The following is a 19,450-nucleotide window of genomic DNA, read 5'->3' as shown; positions in this document are numbered from 1 at the left end:
TAAAGGACGAGACATTTTTTTTTTTTCAATCAACGCTGTAAAACAATCTAATTTTTGGGGGTAATATTTGTCGTTGTTTATTTGGTTTGACCTCCACAAATATACAAAGTTTTTGTGTAATGGACATTTGTAGTGGGTTAAACTGATACACTGTATTTTGTAACACTGTGTTTTGTTAAGGTCATTTGTAGGGGGTAAATTTGGTAAAGAAATGGTGGCAACACGAATGCATATCTGTGTATATGCGGCATTATGTGCCAAGTAACGGGAATGTATATATAGTTAACAACAGAACATTGAGTTGAGAGTCGCAAAGTGATGCGGTCATGGTCTGGAATGTATAAATTGGTTTTTGTGTCTATGAGGCAACTGGATGGAACATGAATTAGGGTGTGTTTTTTTTTTCTTCTCAGAAAAGGATCCGAGATTATGAGGAAGGTGACTCTCACCCGAAATGCTGGAATTTGTAATATAGGACATTGTTTGTTTAAATTCTACTGCAGTTCATTAGGAACTTGACAAAACAAGAGTCAACGTTACAGTGTATTACGTTCTGGTTGTGTGTTCATGGTCGCATATCTGCTGGTTACAACACAACTTAGTTGCGTAATAATGTGGATTTTGTATTTTCGTTGCATGGCTGGCCTCCACAAATATGTTCACACTCTTTTATTGGGTAATATAGAGGCCGTAGTGTACTTTTTTTGTTGAAAAGGATCAGAACCTATTGTGAACTTCCTGTGTAAATTATTTTTAGCTTTGATTAAGTAATATACTTTCTCAAGTGTGTATTTCTTATTTGGGAAAACTACCTGATGTGCTAAAGCCCAATTATAGTGTTGTGTTGCTTTCGGTCTTTTTGGAAGATTATTGTAAGAGTAATCTTTGGTTTATCATGGATAATATGCATGGTGCAGTTTTGATATGGAAGTATATTAAGTTCATTAGAATTATAATTGATGGGTGAAGTATATATTATGGTGAATGGTTAAACAAAATGAATACAGGGGGCATGTTACTTGAATACAAAACGTGTCTGAACAGTTGCACATCAATATAATGAAAGGATGACACGTTTTTATGTCATACGATATGACTTTGGATGCAATGTTGTTTGTTGTTTGTTGTTTGTTCTTGTTTTTGTTTTTTTAACCGGGGTACATCCGTTTTGAAAAAGAATCCGAGTATATTATGATAACAAAAATGAATTTTGGCGTAATGCAGGATTTGTATTGCGCAACTTGCTATGGTTTAATAGATGAAAACTCATGTTTTGTGATCATGGAATTCAAATTTTCATTTTGATATAGTATGTATTCCCTGTGTGTTTGATGTGATCAGATAGACAACTTTACAGAGTGTTATGAATGTGACATTACATGGAAAATTACTGTCACGTTTGTAAAGTTTCGTTCTCGTGTGAACACACTTGAAGATCAATTAATTTGTGTAATGAAAATAATATATATGGAATTTATTGACATTAGAATGAAAATGTATGGTTTTCGATTGTGTCATTGACCGTGTTTCTGACAGCAAGTGCCGTTAGGTCTGAAGTAAGAATATCCATGATTTTGATTATTTTGCAAAACATTGCAGTGTAATCAGGATTAACAATGTTATTGGTTATAAGTTTTTTTCCCTTTTTCAAAAAAGAATGTAAGGAAACGCCAACAAGATATTGCTTTGCCTAACAGTGTTGTTCGGCAATATGATGTATAGTGTGACAAAATGATATATTGTTTACGGCTGTGTTTTTGACCGTGTTTCTGACGACAATTGCCGTCAGGTCTGAATTGAGAATACCTATAATTTGATTATTTTGCAAATCATTACAGTGTAATCAGGATGAATATTGTTACTGGTTGCAAGTTATTTCCCCTTTATTTTTTTTTCCAAAAAAATATATATATATATATGGAAATGTTATCAGGATGAATATTCTCACTGGTTACAAGTTATTTCCCCTTTATTTTTTTTTCCAAAAAAAAATATATATATATATGGAAATGTCAACAAAGTATTGCTTTGTCTAGCAATAGGATATGTCGTTTAGCAATGTGATGTTATTGTCTAACAATATGATATTGTTTGCGGTTGTGTTTTCGACTGTTTTTCTGACAGCAACTGCCGTCGGGTCTGATGAGGATATCCATATAATTTTGATTATTTTGCAAAACATAACAGTGCAATCAGGATAGATAATTCTACTGGTCATAAGTTTTCTCCTCTATTTTCAAAAAAATATATATACATATATAAGGTAATGCCAACAAAATATTGTTTTGTTTAACAATATGATATGTTGTGGTATGCTTTAATTGAAAATCCTGTAAAATTAGAGATGAATTGGATTTACGAATTTAGATTTATGTAACTGTTCGGATTTCTTTCTTTTTATCTATTTTTTGTTGGTGTTGGGGAATTACGCAAACTTGATGTTATGATGTAATGAATGATATACATGAATATTGCAGTGATATCTTGTACACGACAATAGTGAATTTCATTTTTTCAGTGCCGAAAGGCTATGCAGTTGCGAGTGTCCCCCCCCCCCCCCCCACCATATTTACACAATGGAACAAAAGATTTCCAGGGGTTCCAACTGATTGTGTCTGTAGTGTGTATTAACTTCAGTTGTCTGTATCATATTTTCAATACATGTGTAATCCTTGTTGGGTTGTACTTTGACCAGTTGAGGAATATATTGCATTTTATAAACGACCCCCCCCCCCCCATCCATTTTGTTTTTGAGATGATTATTACTACAAGTCTGATCCCCCTCTTAATTGTGACAATTTTTGGAAAAGTTACAAGTTTTTATCCGTACGTTAGATCTTTATCGCTTGTCTGCATATTCATATGCGCACAACTCCTGCGTACTCATCATTCTGCCAAACTGGTGTAATGTGAAGTACAGTACTTGCTTGTACAGCAATTGTTCACTTGTACGGTCCCAGTATCGTCTGCACTGAACCGAACCCTTTGCTTATCTGACTACACTCGCAGCCACGCCCACGTCAAACACACACACGTTAAGACACACACACACACACACACACACGCACACACACACCCAAATCTCACACTCTCAAGCACAATCATACTCTCGCATGTTAAAACACTGCTTACACACGCCATGCATACACACACTACCACTGTTATAATGATGCCATTGGCGGCATTGGTGTGAAAATATGTTTCGTATTCAGACCTGCGGTGTGCTAACAAGTGCCCGAGAAGGTACATTATTGGCCTGGGGTTTTTTGGAGCTATTCTGTACTTATCGTATATTATTGATGATCCGGAAATTGATCGAATGTAATAGCCAAGCCACGTTTGTCCTTGTCTAATGTCGGCTCAAATTTTTGTGTATGTATGTTTTTGCTGTCGTCTCGGAAGCCCACAGAGAGACTGGATTTATTCTTATTATGTTGTGTGTGTTCTATGTCTTTTTCTGTCCATGCTTCTCAGTGTTCTTACTTACCTTGTTCAGCCCTTTCTCGTTTCACGTTCTACGTCTCTTCAGCGATCTTCTGCTTATCATAATTTTGACGTCACCCATGTTCGTAGATTACTCCAGCGTCTTGCCACATCCCGGCGACTGGGTATTTTCTTGTATCGTCCACTTATTCACGACATCCTAGTTTTGTTAATAACGCAGACTTTTAAAAATTCGTCTCGTATTTTTAATTATGGCTAATTTTCTGAATGCTCCATTTTATTCCGTATCGAACGATGATTTTTTTGAATTGTTTAGAAACACAAGCTTAGATTCTGACCCAGTTAGTGGGTTAACCAGTACACGAACCACCCCTTACGATGATTTTGTTACCGATAGCCTGAATACAGCTGCAAATGAATTGCCTCATGATCTTAGTAATGATTTCACTCAAAATATGTTGTGCAATTATATTACAGTGAATCAATGCAAAGATATGATTCATAATTTTTCTGAGGACACGTTTTCTTTGTTACATTTAAATATAAGGAGTTTGAATAAACATTTTGATGATTTAAAATTTCTATTAGAATCTGATGCAAGCCAGTCGCTATCCGTTATCGGATTAAGTGAGACATGGTTAGCTTCCAATACAGAAAATTATTTCGCAATTGAGGGTTATAATTTGTTTGTTAACAATAGGCTTGATAAGAATGGAGGGGGCGTTTCATTGTACATATCACGTTCCTTTGATACTATTGTTCATGAAGATATTTCTAGAATGGACAATGTTGTTGAATCTTTGTTTATAGAAATTCTTATCCCAGGATGTAGAAATCTTATGGTAGGCATTATATACAGACCTCCTAATTCAAACGCCAATGATTTTTTAACTTATTTTTCAGATCTTGATAATTCACACGTTTTCCGAAATAAGGATTGCTTTTTACTCGGTGATTTCAATATTGATTTGCTGAAGTCTGAGCATGATAATATCTCTAGTGATTTTCTTCACACACTTCTGTCCTCGTCCTTTCTTCCTCTTATTTCTAAACCCACACGTGTTACAGATCGCTCTGCCACCCTCATTGACAACTTGTTTTGTAATATTCTACCCCTCCCTGACTCTTTTATAATCCTTTCAGATATGACTGATCATTTTCCAATAATGACTTGTTTTACTCTTAAAACACCAGCTCATATTAAACCTATTTCACCTCTTTTGTTTAGACGTAGAGTTTCACCTGAAAAGTTAGCTAGTTTTGATGTGGCCCTGGAGAATGCTGACTGGTCAGGAGTATTTGGCAGCGATGATGTTAATATATCCTTTTGTAATTTTATGGAAACTTTTAATCATCATTTAGATGATGTAATCCCAAAACAAAGAAATAGAACAGAGTATAAAAAGACACCTAGATTACCTTGGATTTCCAGATCAATTCTTCGTTCAATTAATAGGAAAAATCGTTTGTATTACAAGTACAAATTGGAAAAAACTGAGCGATCGAAGAATAGATATACATCATATAAAAATACTTTGACAATGATTTTACGTTCTGAAAAGAAAAGATATTACTTTAAGCAATTATCGAAATATAAGTTTGATATGAAAAATACTTGGAAAGTCCTAAAACAGGCCATGAATGTTCCGAGTAAACACTCTGACATTGATAAAATTAAATTGAATGATGAATCGATTAATGATCCTCTTCATATTGCAAATATTTTTAATTCTTATTTTTCAAAAATAGGCGAAAATTATGCTCAAAACATTCCTGCAACAGATTCTCATTTTACTGAATTTTTAGGTCAGCGTAATTCTGATTCCATATTTTTTATACCAACTAACAGATTTGAAATTATTGATATAATTTCTTCTTTTGAAAATAAACGAAGTTCTGGTTATGACGAGATAGATAATTTCATACTTAAGGGTGTTATTTCCTCGATTGCTGATCCACTTGCTCATATATTTAATCTGTCAATTTTTAATGGTGTGTTCCCTGATAAAATGAAATTAGCTAAAGTAATCCCAATATTTAAGGCAGGCGATAAGTTCGAAGTCAGCAATTATCGCCCAATTTCATTATAATCGTCATTGTCTAAGGTTTTAGAAAAACTTATTTACAAGAGAATGATCAATTTTTTGAAGGTACACGACGTTTTTACGAATTTTCAGTTTGGTTTTCGTGAGAAACATAGTACTACGCATGCTCTTTTGCATTTTGTTGATAGAGTTGTTCACGCAATCGATAACCATTCTCATCTAGTTAGTATTTTCTTGGACTTCTCCAAGGCCTTCGACACTATCAATCACGATATTTTACTTTATAAGTTATCGCATTATGGAATACGTGGGAAGGCCTTGGAGTGGTTCAAGAGTTATTTAGTTGATAGAAAACAATTCGTTACAATTAAAAACAATGATTCCGTTGTCAGAGAAGTTAAATGTGGTGTCCCACAGGGAAGTCTCTTAGGGCCGTTATTGTTTATTATTTATATCAATGATTTTTGTCGCGTATCCGAAAACCTCTCTTTTATTCATTTTGCAGATGACACTAATGTATTTTTTGCCCATAATGATATTGATTTTCTTGTTCATAAAATTAACATTGAATTGAAAAAAGTGACAAATTGGGTCAGGGCCAATAGGCTATCACTCAATGCTCAAAAAACAAAATATATGCTTTTTAGTAATATTGTTGATAGTTTAAGTACAAATATAGTATTAGATGACTCTCATCTACAAAGAGTCTCACATATCAAATTTTTAGGTGTCATTGTGGATGAAAAACTTTCCTGGAAATCACATGTTGATAATGTCTGCAATATAATTTCACGTAATATAGGCATTGTAAATAGATTGAAATTTCATATTCCACAAAAATCATTACTTATGCTATATTCGTCGTTAATATTGCCTCATCTTAATTATGGAATATTAGTTTGGGGCAACACGCATCAGAATTTATTAGAGAGAGTGTTCCTCTTACAAAAGAAAGCTCTACGTGTTATCTGTTATTCCCCTGTACGTTCTCATACAAATATGTTGTTTGCCTCCAACAAGCTCTTAAAAATTGCAGATTTGTTTTTGTTTAATTTAGGGCAATTTATGTACAAGTATTGTAATAACTTGCTTCCGTCTATTTTTGACTCTATGTTCCTAAAAAATCAATCATTTCATGAATATCCTACTAGGCGTTCCAATGAATTTCACTTACCTCTTTTAAGAACGATTTTTGCTAAAAACACACTTATTTATGTAGGCCCAAATTATTGGAATTCTTTGAATCAAGACATAAAAAACGCTCCATCCATATGTTCTTTCAAGAGGAGACTGAAGTCTTTTTTATTGCAATCGTACGACTCTACAATACCGAATTAACCATTTGGCCTTTTTTCTCAGTTACACTTACCTGCTCACTTTGTCCCCTCTTCAAAGAATTAATGGTATCTTTTTCCTGGATGCTCGCAATGTTGTCACCTATGCCATTTTGCCCATAGCGTCTTGAAGTTGACTTTCCGTATGTGACTCCTGTTCATACGTCCCTCTATTTTCTATTTTCTTGTCTTATTTCAGGCGTCAAAATATTACTTTTCCCCTACAACTATCCTCTTATTCTCTTGGCATGCTTCTGCCGAAGATCGCTGTTTCTGTTGTTCTGTTTCTGTTTCTGTTGTGCATTTTTGTCTGCTATTTTGTCTTCAGTTTGTCAGTCTTGTCCATTCCGTTTGTCTTGTACAACCTTTTTTTTTTCAGTAGTTGTCTCGTTGTCTAGTCCTGTTTCATGTTTGTTCGCGTCTATAAAAGTGTATATATGGTAATCTAATTTTTAGTGGGCTTCCAGACTTCTTCCACTTTATTATCTTTTGTATCCAGACTTCTTCCACTTTGTTATCTTTTGTATCTACGATGATTCGATTCCATCAATGTTCTTCTCCAGAGGGGCCCACACACTACAAGCTCTGTCTTTTTAGTGGGTCCCTCCATTTTTCGCACGGTATACATGTACTTCATTTCGATCACTTCTGTTTCTTTTTTACTATACAATGTATGATTACTAAAGGTCCTCAATTATTGTACAGTCTTTTCATTTCACTATGTTCTATTTACCTTGTTCTCTGTTATCAAAAGAAGTGAAACATATGTTATGTCGGAAAATGAAATAAACTTTGAATTGAATCGTATCTTTCTGTACATGCCCGCCACAATAATGATAATATATGCCCCACAGGATGTCTTCACTCGTACAGACAATAGACTGAAATTAACAAGCTGCTTTTAAAGATGAAAGTCTGACACTTTCGATATGTACATTGAAAAAGACGTAAGAATTGATTTTTAAAATGGCCGACAATTTGGCTCCCAATATGTGACGAGGCAAAAAAGTAGGCCTATTCTTGATTTAAAAAAACTAATAATTGACGGTTTGTAAACAGACATTGAATTTTGGTAAGTCTCATATTACATATTACTGATTCAATGTCGATAAAGACATTGGCAAGTTGCATCATCCACATTCAAATTCAGTACTCTAAAAGAAAAGTAAAAAGCACAATTGCATTTCAATTTTCATTTTGACAATTCATAATGGAATGATAGAAAATTTCAGATACTGGCGCCATGTTATACACACACACGCACACGCATGCACATTCTAGGCCTACACGCAAATGTGCTGTCTATTTCAATGATTTTGAATTATCCCCCCCCCCAAAAAAAAAAAACAAAAAAACAACAACAACAAACAAACAAACAAACAAACAAACAAAAAGATAGAGGACAATCTATTGAAGAAAAAAACAGCCAGATGTGCTGTCAGACTTTGTGTCTTACCTGAACTACAGTTGACTCCAGTATATCCAGACGGACAGATACACATAAATCCATTGACGCCATCTTGGCAGGTTCCATCGTCTCCACATGGACTGCTGGTACATTCGTCTATGTCTGATAAGAAAGAACAGGCATGAATGAACTTTTATATCTTCATCATAACTATATACCAAGTCGACACTTCGCGTTGAACCCATTTTTTTTCCTATGATGAATACTATACTTTACTTTCACGTGCAATTAGGGAAAGACACATGGGAGTGAATTACTGGGATTATAGGCCTAGTTGGATTTTGCACTTATTTTTCTTACACACACGTAAAATGCATAACATCATCTTGATTATGACTAAGAGAACTTGGCAATATCTTGCATTGTATGACAGTCATAGCGATGAATAATGAATCGTTGTCTTCTTTACCATTGTCACAATCCAGTCCAGTGAACCCCGGGAGACAGTCACATTGGTATCCATTGATCCCATCTTGGCAGGTGGCACCGTTTTGGCAGGGATTACTGGCACACTCGTTTATATCTGGCAAAGGAGAAACAGAGGAATGAAACATTTTTCTAATCTTTCTAAGAACGAGATATGACCGTATCTATGAAGGCGATCGAGCCATCACCTGGAAATCTACTATGGTGTACTAGCTTATCGTTTTAAAAGTTGCAAAAATGTAATGATTTTAAATTATGAAGGCACATTGAATTGAATCACCCATGTATGACATCAGGACTTATTCACGTCCTGACCTACAGTCATTGGCTCTGTGAGACGTAATGAAATCTTGATAATGAAATACACTTGGAAAATGTGTCAACCGGAGATATTAATCCACATTTGATGTGTTTTGTCCTATACATGATATTTGGAAGTCCACTACCATTGATTGATACCAGTAGACCAGTACGTCATAAGCTTCGTAAGTTTTTCCTGACCACAAACCTCTGACCTGCACACAATCATATGCAAACATGAATATAAATAACACATAATGTCTTTTTATCTACCCGTTCCACAAACTTGTCCAGTAAACCCTGGAGGACAGTCACATTGGTATGCATTGATCCCATCTCGGCAGGTGGCACCGTTTAGACAGGGATTACTGGCACACTCGGGTATATCTGTCAAAGAAGAAGCAGAAGAATTAGGTACCTGGTATGCCGTTTAAAAAAAATAACAAATAGACAATAGGAATAGTACTGTGTATGTATCATCAGGCTGCGTGCTTATTTCTTTACTTCGGCAACGCTGTGCTCTTATACATGATCTGCATAGGACCAAACAGTCTTGTTGAAGTAAATAGTCAGGAAAAAAACATGTAATGCATAACATACACCAATGATTCAGACAAAATGAATGACAGATATGAAACATCAATGGCCGATAAATTGAACCAAAACGTGCACACACATATCAATAGCATTGCACTGTAACATTTAGAAACAAAAAGATACCAAGAAAAATCAGATTTATGCATAGTTTATCGCAGAAAACGATAAATAACAATTATTTGTGTTCTTATTTACCAGTGTCACAATCTAGTCCTGTGAACCCGGAGGGACAGTCACATTGGTATCCATTGATCCCATCTTGACAAGTGGCACCGTTTTGGCAGGGATTACTGGCACACTCGTTTATATCTGGGAGGGAGAAGCAGAAAAACGAAACTTTTGTTTACCTTTCCAAGGACGAGAAATCACCATGACTATGTAGACGATCCAGCCATCACATGGAAATCTTCTATGGTATATTAGCTGATCATTATTTTCAAAAGTTGTAAAAATGTAATGGTAGGCTATTAAATATATACATATAAAGGCACATTGAACTAAATCACCTACGTATTTAATGACATCAGGCTTTACCTAAAGTAATTGACTCTGTAAGACGTAATGCAGTCTGACTGCATTACCTCTTACAGTTGAGTCTTGATAATGAAATGCACTTGGAAAACGTGTCAACCGGAATGATTATTCTATACATTTGATGTGTTTGTCCTATACATGAGTATCGAAGACCACTACCATTAGTTGATGCCGGTATACCGTAGCTTCGTAAGTTTTTCCTGACCACAAACCTCTGACCTGCACATGATAATATGCAAACATGAACATAAATAACACGTAATGTCTTTTTATCTACCCGTTCCACAAACTTGTCCAGTAAACCCTGGAGGACAGTCACATTGGTATGCATTGATCCCATCTCGGCAGGTGGCACCGTTTTGACAGGGACTACTGGCACACTCGTTTATATCTGGAAAGAATAAAACATTTTTCTTTTAGTCTTTCTAAGAGCAAGGTATGATCGTGCCTATAAAGACAATTGAGCCATCACATGGAAATCTAGTATGATATATTAGCTAACCGTTTCAAAAGTTGTAAAAAATGCAATGATTTTAAATTCATAAAGATGAAGGGACATTGCATTGAATCACCCACGTATGACATCAGACCTTAGATCCGTCCTGACTTCACGTCAATGGCTCTGTGAATGGTAATGAAATCTTGATAATGAAATACACTTGGAAAACGTGTCAACTGGATAGATTAATCTATATTTGATGTGTTTTGGAATTGTCCTATACATGAGTATCGAAAATCATTACCATTGATTGATACCGGTATGTCGTAAGCTTCGTAAGTTTTATCCTGAGCACAAACCCCTGACCTGCACATAATAATATGCAAACACATGCATAAATATCTACCCGTTCCACAAACTTGTCCGGTAAATCCAGGGGGACAGTCACATTGGTATCCATTGATCCCATCTCGACAGGTGGCACCGTTTAGACAGGGATTACTGGCACACTCGTTTATATCTGTCAAAGAAGAAGCAGAAGAATTAGACATTGTCTTTTCCCCAAAATGAAGGGACAATTATATCCATTCAGGTGATCGAGTCACATGGAAGTGTTCTAGCTATCTACACAGTACTCTGTATGTATCATCAGGCTGCTTGTATATTTAAATGCCGGGGTCATAAGCATTACCTAAATACGACCAAACATTCTTCTTGGAACAAATACTGTGGAAAAAGACATGGAACGCAAAACATACACAAAGGATTTGGACAAAATGAATGACAGACTTGAAACATCATTTCATGATACAATAAAACTAAACTGCGCACCCACGTATCAATATGATTTGTCGTAAGATTTAGAAAAAAATGATATCAAGAAAAAAAAAACAGATTTATGCGTAATTTATCGCAGAACACGATGAAAAAGAAGATTAAAAGAAAATTAAGATTGCATGTTTTAAATCAGTATGCCGAAATGGTGTGATAAACTTTTTTTCTTGTAAAATATGTCAGTGTGTGTATGTGTGTGTGCGCGTATGTATGTGTGTATTAACTCATAAAGAAATGTATTCATTCAATACTTTAATATCTTATGAATGAAATAGTATGGGGACAGGACTTTTATATAAGGCATAGCCTTTCTGTCTGTCTCCGAACACTTTCAAATGTATTGTATTTTCGTACTGATGCTTATTGTGATCATTCTTTTCTTGTTATTATGGTGTTGTCAATTTTCTGTATTCTCCTGTTTGTTTGTTATTTACTGAAAGTGTTGAATAAATCTGAATCTGAATCTGAATCTGAAAAAGAATTCTTTGTGTTCCTATGTACCGGTATTACAATCCAGTCCAGTGAACCCCGGGGGACAGTCACATTGGTATCCATTGATCCCATCTCGACAGGTGGCACCGTTTTGGCAGGGACTACTGGCGCACTCGTTTATATCTGGCATAGGAGATGAAGATGAATTAGGCATATCTGTTTGTCTGTTTCAAGAACAATTTACAACTACAAATAATGAGGTGATAGAGACACTTCTTATGTTGGCCATAGTTTAAATATGTGGTTATATACGTCACAGATCCATGCCTGTATCAAGAAAGAGGCCAAAGAAAGCTGATACATAGTTATTGCAATGGCAATCTCTCAAAAATGAGCGTTCTAGTTCATAAAGGGCGACCGGAATGATGGGAGTCTTAAAATCTATCGGGATAGATGCACTTCTCTGGCGTAATCTTCTCTGTACTCTTTAAAGTTAATACAGAGTTTGTCTCATGTGTCATGCAACTTTTACCTGCCAGGCAGAGTGAATCGGTGAACCCATCAGGACACAGGCAAGTGAAGGAATCTAAGCCGTCCATACAAGTGCCTCCGTTTTCACATGGTGAGCTGGCACACTCATCGATGTCTTCGTTCCAAGACAAGACAGATACAATAGATAGAAAGCAAAAGGCAACATTGATAAACGTCAATTTGTCTCTTTTTTTTTTTGACTTAGCTCGCAATACAGCACGAGAAGAAGCGATCTTGCCATGATGATCCAGGAATGCCATCGATTCTAAAACTTTACTTAAAGCGGATTGCTGAAAAATTTAATGGATTTTTTTGTTCAGGATGAACTAAATTATTAAGTATCTTGAACTATGCTTCCTTGCATTACTTAAAACAGGAGGCAGGCAAAAGATAATACCACATGTTTTCCCATGTGTCTTATTTCGAACTTTCTTTTAAATCGAACGCATGATACCTTGTTTGCTTGGTTGCTTGTTTGTTTTTTTGTTTGTTGTTGTTGTTGTTTCCGTAAACACAAACATTAATGATAAAACTTGATAACGAGTTTATTTGCACGAATTTCATTGAAATGCAGAAAGTAATGCATTTCTAAATCAAAGTCATTTCTTGTACCTGAACTACAATTTTCACCAGTGTAACCCGGAGGACAGTCACACACAAATCCGTTTACAGCATCTACGCAGGTTCCACCATTTGCACACGGATTGCTGGCACACTCGTCTATATCTGTTGGAAAACAAAATGACGTGAAAGGGATGGTATAGTTTAGGTTAAAAAGCGGATCTAGGTTTTAATCTTTTACAAGATAATTAGGAACCACTTATATGAAATAAGAAAGAGCAGGAATTCAAAGTTTATTTGATGAAATCGGTTTTGAAATGGCTGAGATGTTAAAAAAAAAAAACTAAAGTAAAATAAAGTGGTCCTGATAAAAGGTGGGTCCCACCTTTCCCATCTGTTTTAATGTTTCAAGAATAAAAACAACTACAAATAGAAAAACGATCGAGACACTTCAAAACGTGTGCTATAGTGTAAAAAGATCCAGGCATATATCAAGAAAAAGGCCAACAAAGCATTTACTGCTATAATAATCATTAAAAAAAAAAGAACTTTATCGTTAGAAAGGAGTAATGGGATTGGTCTAAAGGCATAAATGAATTATGAAATGTGTGCACTTGTCCGGCGTAAGCGTCTCTGTACTCTTCAAAGATAATGCAGAGTTTAATTGTTTCATGTGTCTTGTAACTTATACCCGTCTGGCAGCGCGACTCGGTGAACCCATCAGGACACAGGCAAGTGAAGTAGTTTAAGCCGTCCATACAAGTGCCTCCGTTTTCACATGGTGAGCTGTTACACTCATCGATGTCTTTGTATGTTCCAAGACAAGACAGATAGATAGACGAAAGGAAGCAACATTAAAGTGCGTTGACTTGTCACGTTCATCATACTTTGCAACAGAATATAAGCGATAATCTATTTTTACATAATACATGGCTGAAAATATGTATGGATTATTTGTTTTTAGTCACAATGAACCTAAATGAAAGGACTTATACCTCGTTTCCTTAAATTATCTAAAACAAGAGGTAGACAAAAAATGACATCAGACACTCATCACGAGTTTCATTTCGAACTTTTTGGTAAATGAAACGCAGTACGCAAACCTTACTTGTTGTTTTTTTTTTGTGTGTGTGTGTTTGCTTACCACAAACACAAACATTTATGACAAAACTTGATGATGCGATTATTTTTACAAACTGTCATTGAAATGCAGAAAGTAATATATTTCTAAATCAAAGTAATTTCTTTACCTGAGCTACAATTTTCACCAGTGTAACCCGGAGTACAGTAGCACACAAATCCGTTCACAGCATCCATGCAGGTTCCATTATTCACACACGGATTGCTGGCACATTCGTCTATATCTGTTGTAAAAAAAAAAAAATGACATTAAAGGTAGTAATAATACGCAAACAGATGCATTCGTGGTCGTTATAAAATTTTCTTTCTTCCAGTGATTTTGTTTGTTTGTTTGTTTGTTTGTTTGGTTGTTTGTTTTTGTTTTGTTTTGTTTTTTTTTTTGGGGGGGGGGAGAGGGGGAGGGGTCATCCATGACCTTCCCTCAAAGCCTTCCAAGTTAAATATGGAAAATTCGCTTTGCATAGTTTAGCTGACACAGGTAAAGGATACACTTTTAGGAGCTTCATGTTGTTTCAAAAAAAGGGGGACTACTTACGTAAAAGAGACATTAATTGCTTTTAGTCTTGATATTCTAAAATAAATGTTTATTTTGTTAACATGGTTAAGAAATTTCTTGATGCAAAGTGATGTATCAATTATGCAGAGCTATGATTTTAGTAAGGCCTGCTTGACAAAACCCCTGCTTTGAAGCTCATCATTAGTAAACAAACATACATACATAATACATACATACATACGTACGTACATACATACATACAACAAAACACCGCGAAGGGAATTGCGTCGGTATTTTGAATTAGATTCGTTGCATCATCAAGGGATAGCATCCCTGCATCACAATATGGCACAAACGAAAGGGAGCACATTTGAGTATTTTGCCACTACGCCTCAAGCTCTTCATGCTGTAAACAGATTACTGCAGATATGAATAAATCAACTATCTTTAAAAGTGCTTTAAAAAAAGGTAGATCAAAATGATCAATATGACACTCTGGCAATTTTTGTTGAGTGGCATAGACAGTGGTTCGCAAAGGAAACACACGTACACACACGCACAGTCACACACACACACGGACGCACGCACATATACACACAGACATAAAAATTCTCATACTACACACACAAACACATGAACACAAACACGAGCACAAGAAATTTACATTTAGGCTGACTTTTTGAACCAAAAAGCATTATCATTATTTTTTTTTTCTTTTTACCAGTGCCGCAATCTAGTCCAGTGAACCCCGGGAGACAGTCACATTGGTATCCATTGATCTCATCTTGACAGGTGGCACCGTTTTGACAGGGACTACTGGCGCACTCGTTTATATCTGGGAAGGGAATGTACAAGAATATTTCATTCGTGAATGTATTTTTTTTTTAGCCATCATGTCAAGTCGGAGATAGTTTCAAGTATAACAAATGTTGACGCCATGCATGGATATATTATGACTAAACATGTCAACTGTAGAATAAAATGTGTGAGAAACACTAGAAGATAACTCAATACACTCTACACGGTTTTCGCGGGGATTGCTTGAGCATTCGTCGATTTCTGTTGAGATCACATCGATTTATCCTCGGAGGGTTTCCATGGTGGTTCAACATTTGGTGGTGGGTGGTTTCACGGTACACCATGAGAATTCATTCTTGGATGTGAATGAGTGTGGCCCTAAAAAGTACCTAATCAAAATGAGAGACATTGTGATTTGTATAGATTTATATATTTACTCAATATCTTCTTCTTTTTTTTGCAAGGAAAATAGAGATCACCCCAAACACGAATTCTAGTTGTGTCCGAAGAACTTACTGAAACAGCAGGGGAAAGTAATGACATCACTGACAGTGCTAATACAGATTTCTCCATTATGTAAAGACTTCTATCCTAAAGACATCCTATTACAAGAAGTAAAAGATCTCTGGACCATATTGCATACCACACTGCGATGAGATGTGAAGGTACTTAGTCTTGACGCCCGTCAACAGAATGACCGACAGAGGAATCGGACAGGAACTTTTGCCATCATTTCAATAACACGTTAAACTGGCTTCCTTAAAGTTGTGGAGAGGTGATAGATCCTCCCACGTTGTAAATAAAGTTAAGTCAATCTCCCGTACCTTCACTGCATGTGGGACCAGTGAATCCTGACGCACAGGTGCACTCATAAGCGTTGACGAGACCGTCGTCTGAACACGTGCCTCCATTCCGGCACGGTGAGCTTGCGCACTCGTCGATGTCTTTACGAAGAGCATAAGAATAGGGGTCCATTCAGAGGAGGAATATCATGGGAAGGTGAATGGTTCATTTAGGGACTATTCTGATTTTGCTTCAAAGACAGGTTAAAGAAGTCTCCATTCCATAATACATTAAGCTAGTTTGTTCACAAGACTCTGATGCTATCATTTCAGCAAAAGCGAAATGTGCGATATGCAAATGCAATATTCCAGAGCACAGCGTGTAAGGTGACTAAAAAAACCCCCAACTTATCACTGTGTAAACAAAAGGGTGATGACATCGTTCACCACAAATCATGCAATAATTCACTGTCAACATTTCGAGGATTAAGAAAAAATGATGGAAAAACATGAATTAATCATGTTTCACACTTGTAAAAATAGATATTAAAAACATAGTGGGATCGTCATCATCGTTAGAGGTCGCCAGCACAGACGGGGAGCTTTGAGCTATCTCGTTCTTCATCCACTTGGTTGAAATCATTTCCTAAAAAGACAGGCCTTGTATTAACAAATTCAAGTTATATACAAGTTGTGATATTTCACGCGTTCATGTTCTCACAAGATGTATGAACTTTACCAAAATGTTCACGAACCTGTTAAGCATCGCGAGCCTGTGAAACCCTGGGGGCAATCGCAGGTGTATAGAGCCACACCGTCAGAACAAATCCCACCATTCTCGCAAGGGTTGCTGGCACAATCATCGATGTCTTTTCAGAATGAGAGACACAGAGGGAGTACTTATCGACATAGAACAAAATACATATTATACACAAATAAATGAAAAACGAAAAAATATACAATAAGTATAGTACATTAGTTTACCAACACAAGGAAACATAGAGAATCACATCTTATTAGTAGCTTTCCCGTCGTATTAGGAGTTCTAGAACTTATCATCAAAGTTGAAAGAAAATAAACGTTTTTGATACACGTTAGAAATACACGCTAAAAAAAAAATATGTCGGTTTCAAAATAGGAAAAAAGCAGAATGAAGTGTTAATCGCCTTACTTGTGTCGCACGTTACTCCAGTGAACCCCTCGCTGCAATTACATGCAAACATGTTGACTAAATTGGTACATTCTCCACCGTTTTGACAGGGATCGCTTGCACATTCGTTGATTTCTGTTGAGAGAAATTGTTGTATGGTCCACAATTATTGATGTAATCCTTACATTGGTATTGGGAATAAAAACATTTGATAAATAACTGGCATTTCTAATACATTTCTCTTTTTTTTCATAATGTAGGCCAAGGCACTAAATCAGACCTCCTAATTGGCAGTGGACAAGAATGAACTGATCTCGGTATCACATTGCATACCATAATTGTAATGTGATGTATGCTGGTATTAAAATTTTAATCGTTACTCTCGTCAACAGAATGACCGCCAAAAGAATCGGAGATGAACCTTTGCAAGGAGTAAATAAGCACGTGAAACTGTTTCATTCAATGTTGTGGAGAGGCGATAGATCCTCCCCTGTGACTGTGTGTGGAAGAGCTGGGTACATGGCCTGGAAAAGAGGTTCAAAAATCAAGTCATGCCAATCTCCCTTACCTTCATTGCACGTAGGACCAGTGAATCCTGATGGGCAGAAGCACATGTAAGCGTTGATGAGACCATCGTCTGAACACGTGCCCCCATTCCGGCACGGAGAGCTTGCACACTCGTCGATGTCTTTGAGATGCCAAAGGGTGAAAGAATAAGAAGTCCATTTAGACAAGGAATAGGTTGACGATGGGAAGATGAATACTTCAGATAACGATTCTTTTTATTTTATTTTTATTTCCTCAAGGAAAATTCAATTGAAACTCCATTCCACGAACTAACAGGTTTTGATATACCAATTAGAACCAGGAAAACTTAATTGATATCGTAGAAAGAGGAAGGTTACGGAATTGTGTATACATTTTCACATTACATTGAAACAGAAATATCGTTGACAATCACACATGCAGAGTGAATGGGGAAATTATGTCATGCCTTCACAAGTTCCCCATCGGCTCGCATTTTTGGTCGGTCGCTTTGTTCGAAAAAAAGAGGAAAAGATGGTTTATCATAACGATGTGTATTATGTATTATGTAACAAAATGATGAGATGAAAACGATGAAAACATCATCTCGTTTGCTTTCCAATTCGTGACTCCAGATTATATCACTATTATAAACATCTGGAACTCAACATTTTCTGAACCGTTTTTATCCTTTTCCTGATTCTGAATTGCTGTTCTGGTTTGTATGATACACAGGACCAAAGGAAAGAAAATGGAGGGTGCAGGTGTGTCCACATCACAGGAAAAAGGGCTTTATTACGATAGACGGGAACAAGCAAAAACCCAATCATGAACTCGACCTTTATGAAACATCACTATTGTACACCTGATGATCATCATTTTTCGTTGTCGAAATTGCATCCGCATTGGGCCGCTAGTCACCTTGGAACAAAGATTCGCATTAGACCACGAACTTCCCAGTGAGAGCAAATGTTTTACTTGCAACAGGCTCATAGATATGAGAGCGCTTTTTTTTCAGATGAGAAAAATCAAGAACAGGAATATGATCATACATAGCTACTCCATGTAAGGCAAATAATAAGATTTTTTTTTTGGACATTCAATGTATTTGCATGTGCCTATACTTTGTGGAGCCATGAGGTCTCTTTCGCGTCGAGCTAAAGCACATTATTGTCATCATTATTGTCAGTAAAAAAAAAAATTGTAGTAATAATCGTTATTATCATAACATTGAGAGGGAGAAACTGTGTGCATGATGTACTTGTAGCACAGATCTGCGCCATTTGAATCTGAAAGCACAGCTAGAACAGATCTACAAATAACGAAAGCAAAGTAAGTTTAATGCTTGACTTATAGAGTTCACATTACCAGTCTGACAGCGCTCCCCCGTGAATCCGAGGTTGCAGGTACAGGAGTAAGCGTTGACCAGATCATTGCAGCGACCGTTTGGTGAGCACGGGTTTGACTGACATTCGTCGATTTCTATAGTAGTCAAATTATTTGGGAGACAAATTTTCCATTTACATATTAAAACAACCTTGCCAATTAGAGGGGAAAATTTGACAATAATCTCTTTATAATCATCTGATTTGCATGTACATGGGAAATCAAAGT

General features: G+C 36.2%; 1 protein-coding gene across 1 annotated transcript in view; it reads right to left on the bottom strand.

Moving 5' to 3' along the window:
* The window catches only part of LOC139738062 (uncharacterized), a 45,406-nt gene that overhangs the window by 14,271 nt on the left and 11,685 nt on the right, over nucleotides 1–19,450 (bottom strand). Inside the window, exons 7-18 of the mRNA XM_071648723.1 lie at nucleotides 19,205–19,318; nucleotides 17,880–17,999; nucleotides 17,333–17,446; nucleotides 15,303–15,416; nucleotides 13,637–13,750; nucleotides 12,997–13,110; nucleotides 11,923–12,036; nucleotides 10,994–11,107; nucleotides 10,426–10,539; nucleotides 9,810–9,923; nucleotides 8,701–8,814; nucleotides 8,280–8,393 (exon numbers count right to left, since the gene is read on the bottom strand). Coding sequence (XP_071504824.1) covers nucleotides 8,280–8,393; nucleotides 8,701–8,814; nucleotides 9,810–9,923; nucleotides 10,426–10,539; nucleotides 10,994–11,107; nucleotides 11,923–12,036; nucleotides 12,997–13,110; nucleotides 13,637–13,750; nucleotides 15,303–15,416; nucleotides 17,333–17,446; nucleotides 17,880–17,999; nucleotides 19,205–19,318 — 1,374 coding nt within the window. The remainder of the gene's footprint in view (nucleotides 1–8,279; nucleotides 8,394–8,700; nucleotides 8,815–9,809; nucleotides 9,924–10,425; nucleotides 10,540–10,993; nucleotides 11,108–11,922; nucleotides 12,037–12,996; nucleotides 13,111–13,636; nucleotides 13,751–15,302; nucleotides 15,417–17,332; nucleotides 17,447–17,879; nucleotides 18,000–19,204; nucleotides 19,319–19,450) is intronic.

The sequence above is a fragment of the Diadema antillarum genome, unplaced genomic scaffold, assembly GCF_040938485.1.
Source record: "Diadema antillarum isolate AM-2024a unplaced genomic scaffold, OU_Dant_1.0 seq00000720_RagTag, whole genome shotgun sequence".
NCBI lineage: Eukaryota > Metazoa > Echinodermata > Echinoidea > Diadematoida > Diadematidae > Diadema > Diadema antillarum.
This window is presented reverse-complemented; position numbering and strand designations above follow the sequence as displayed.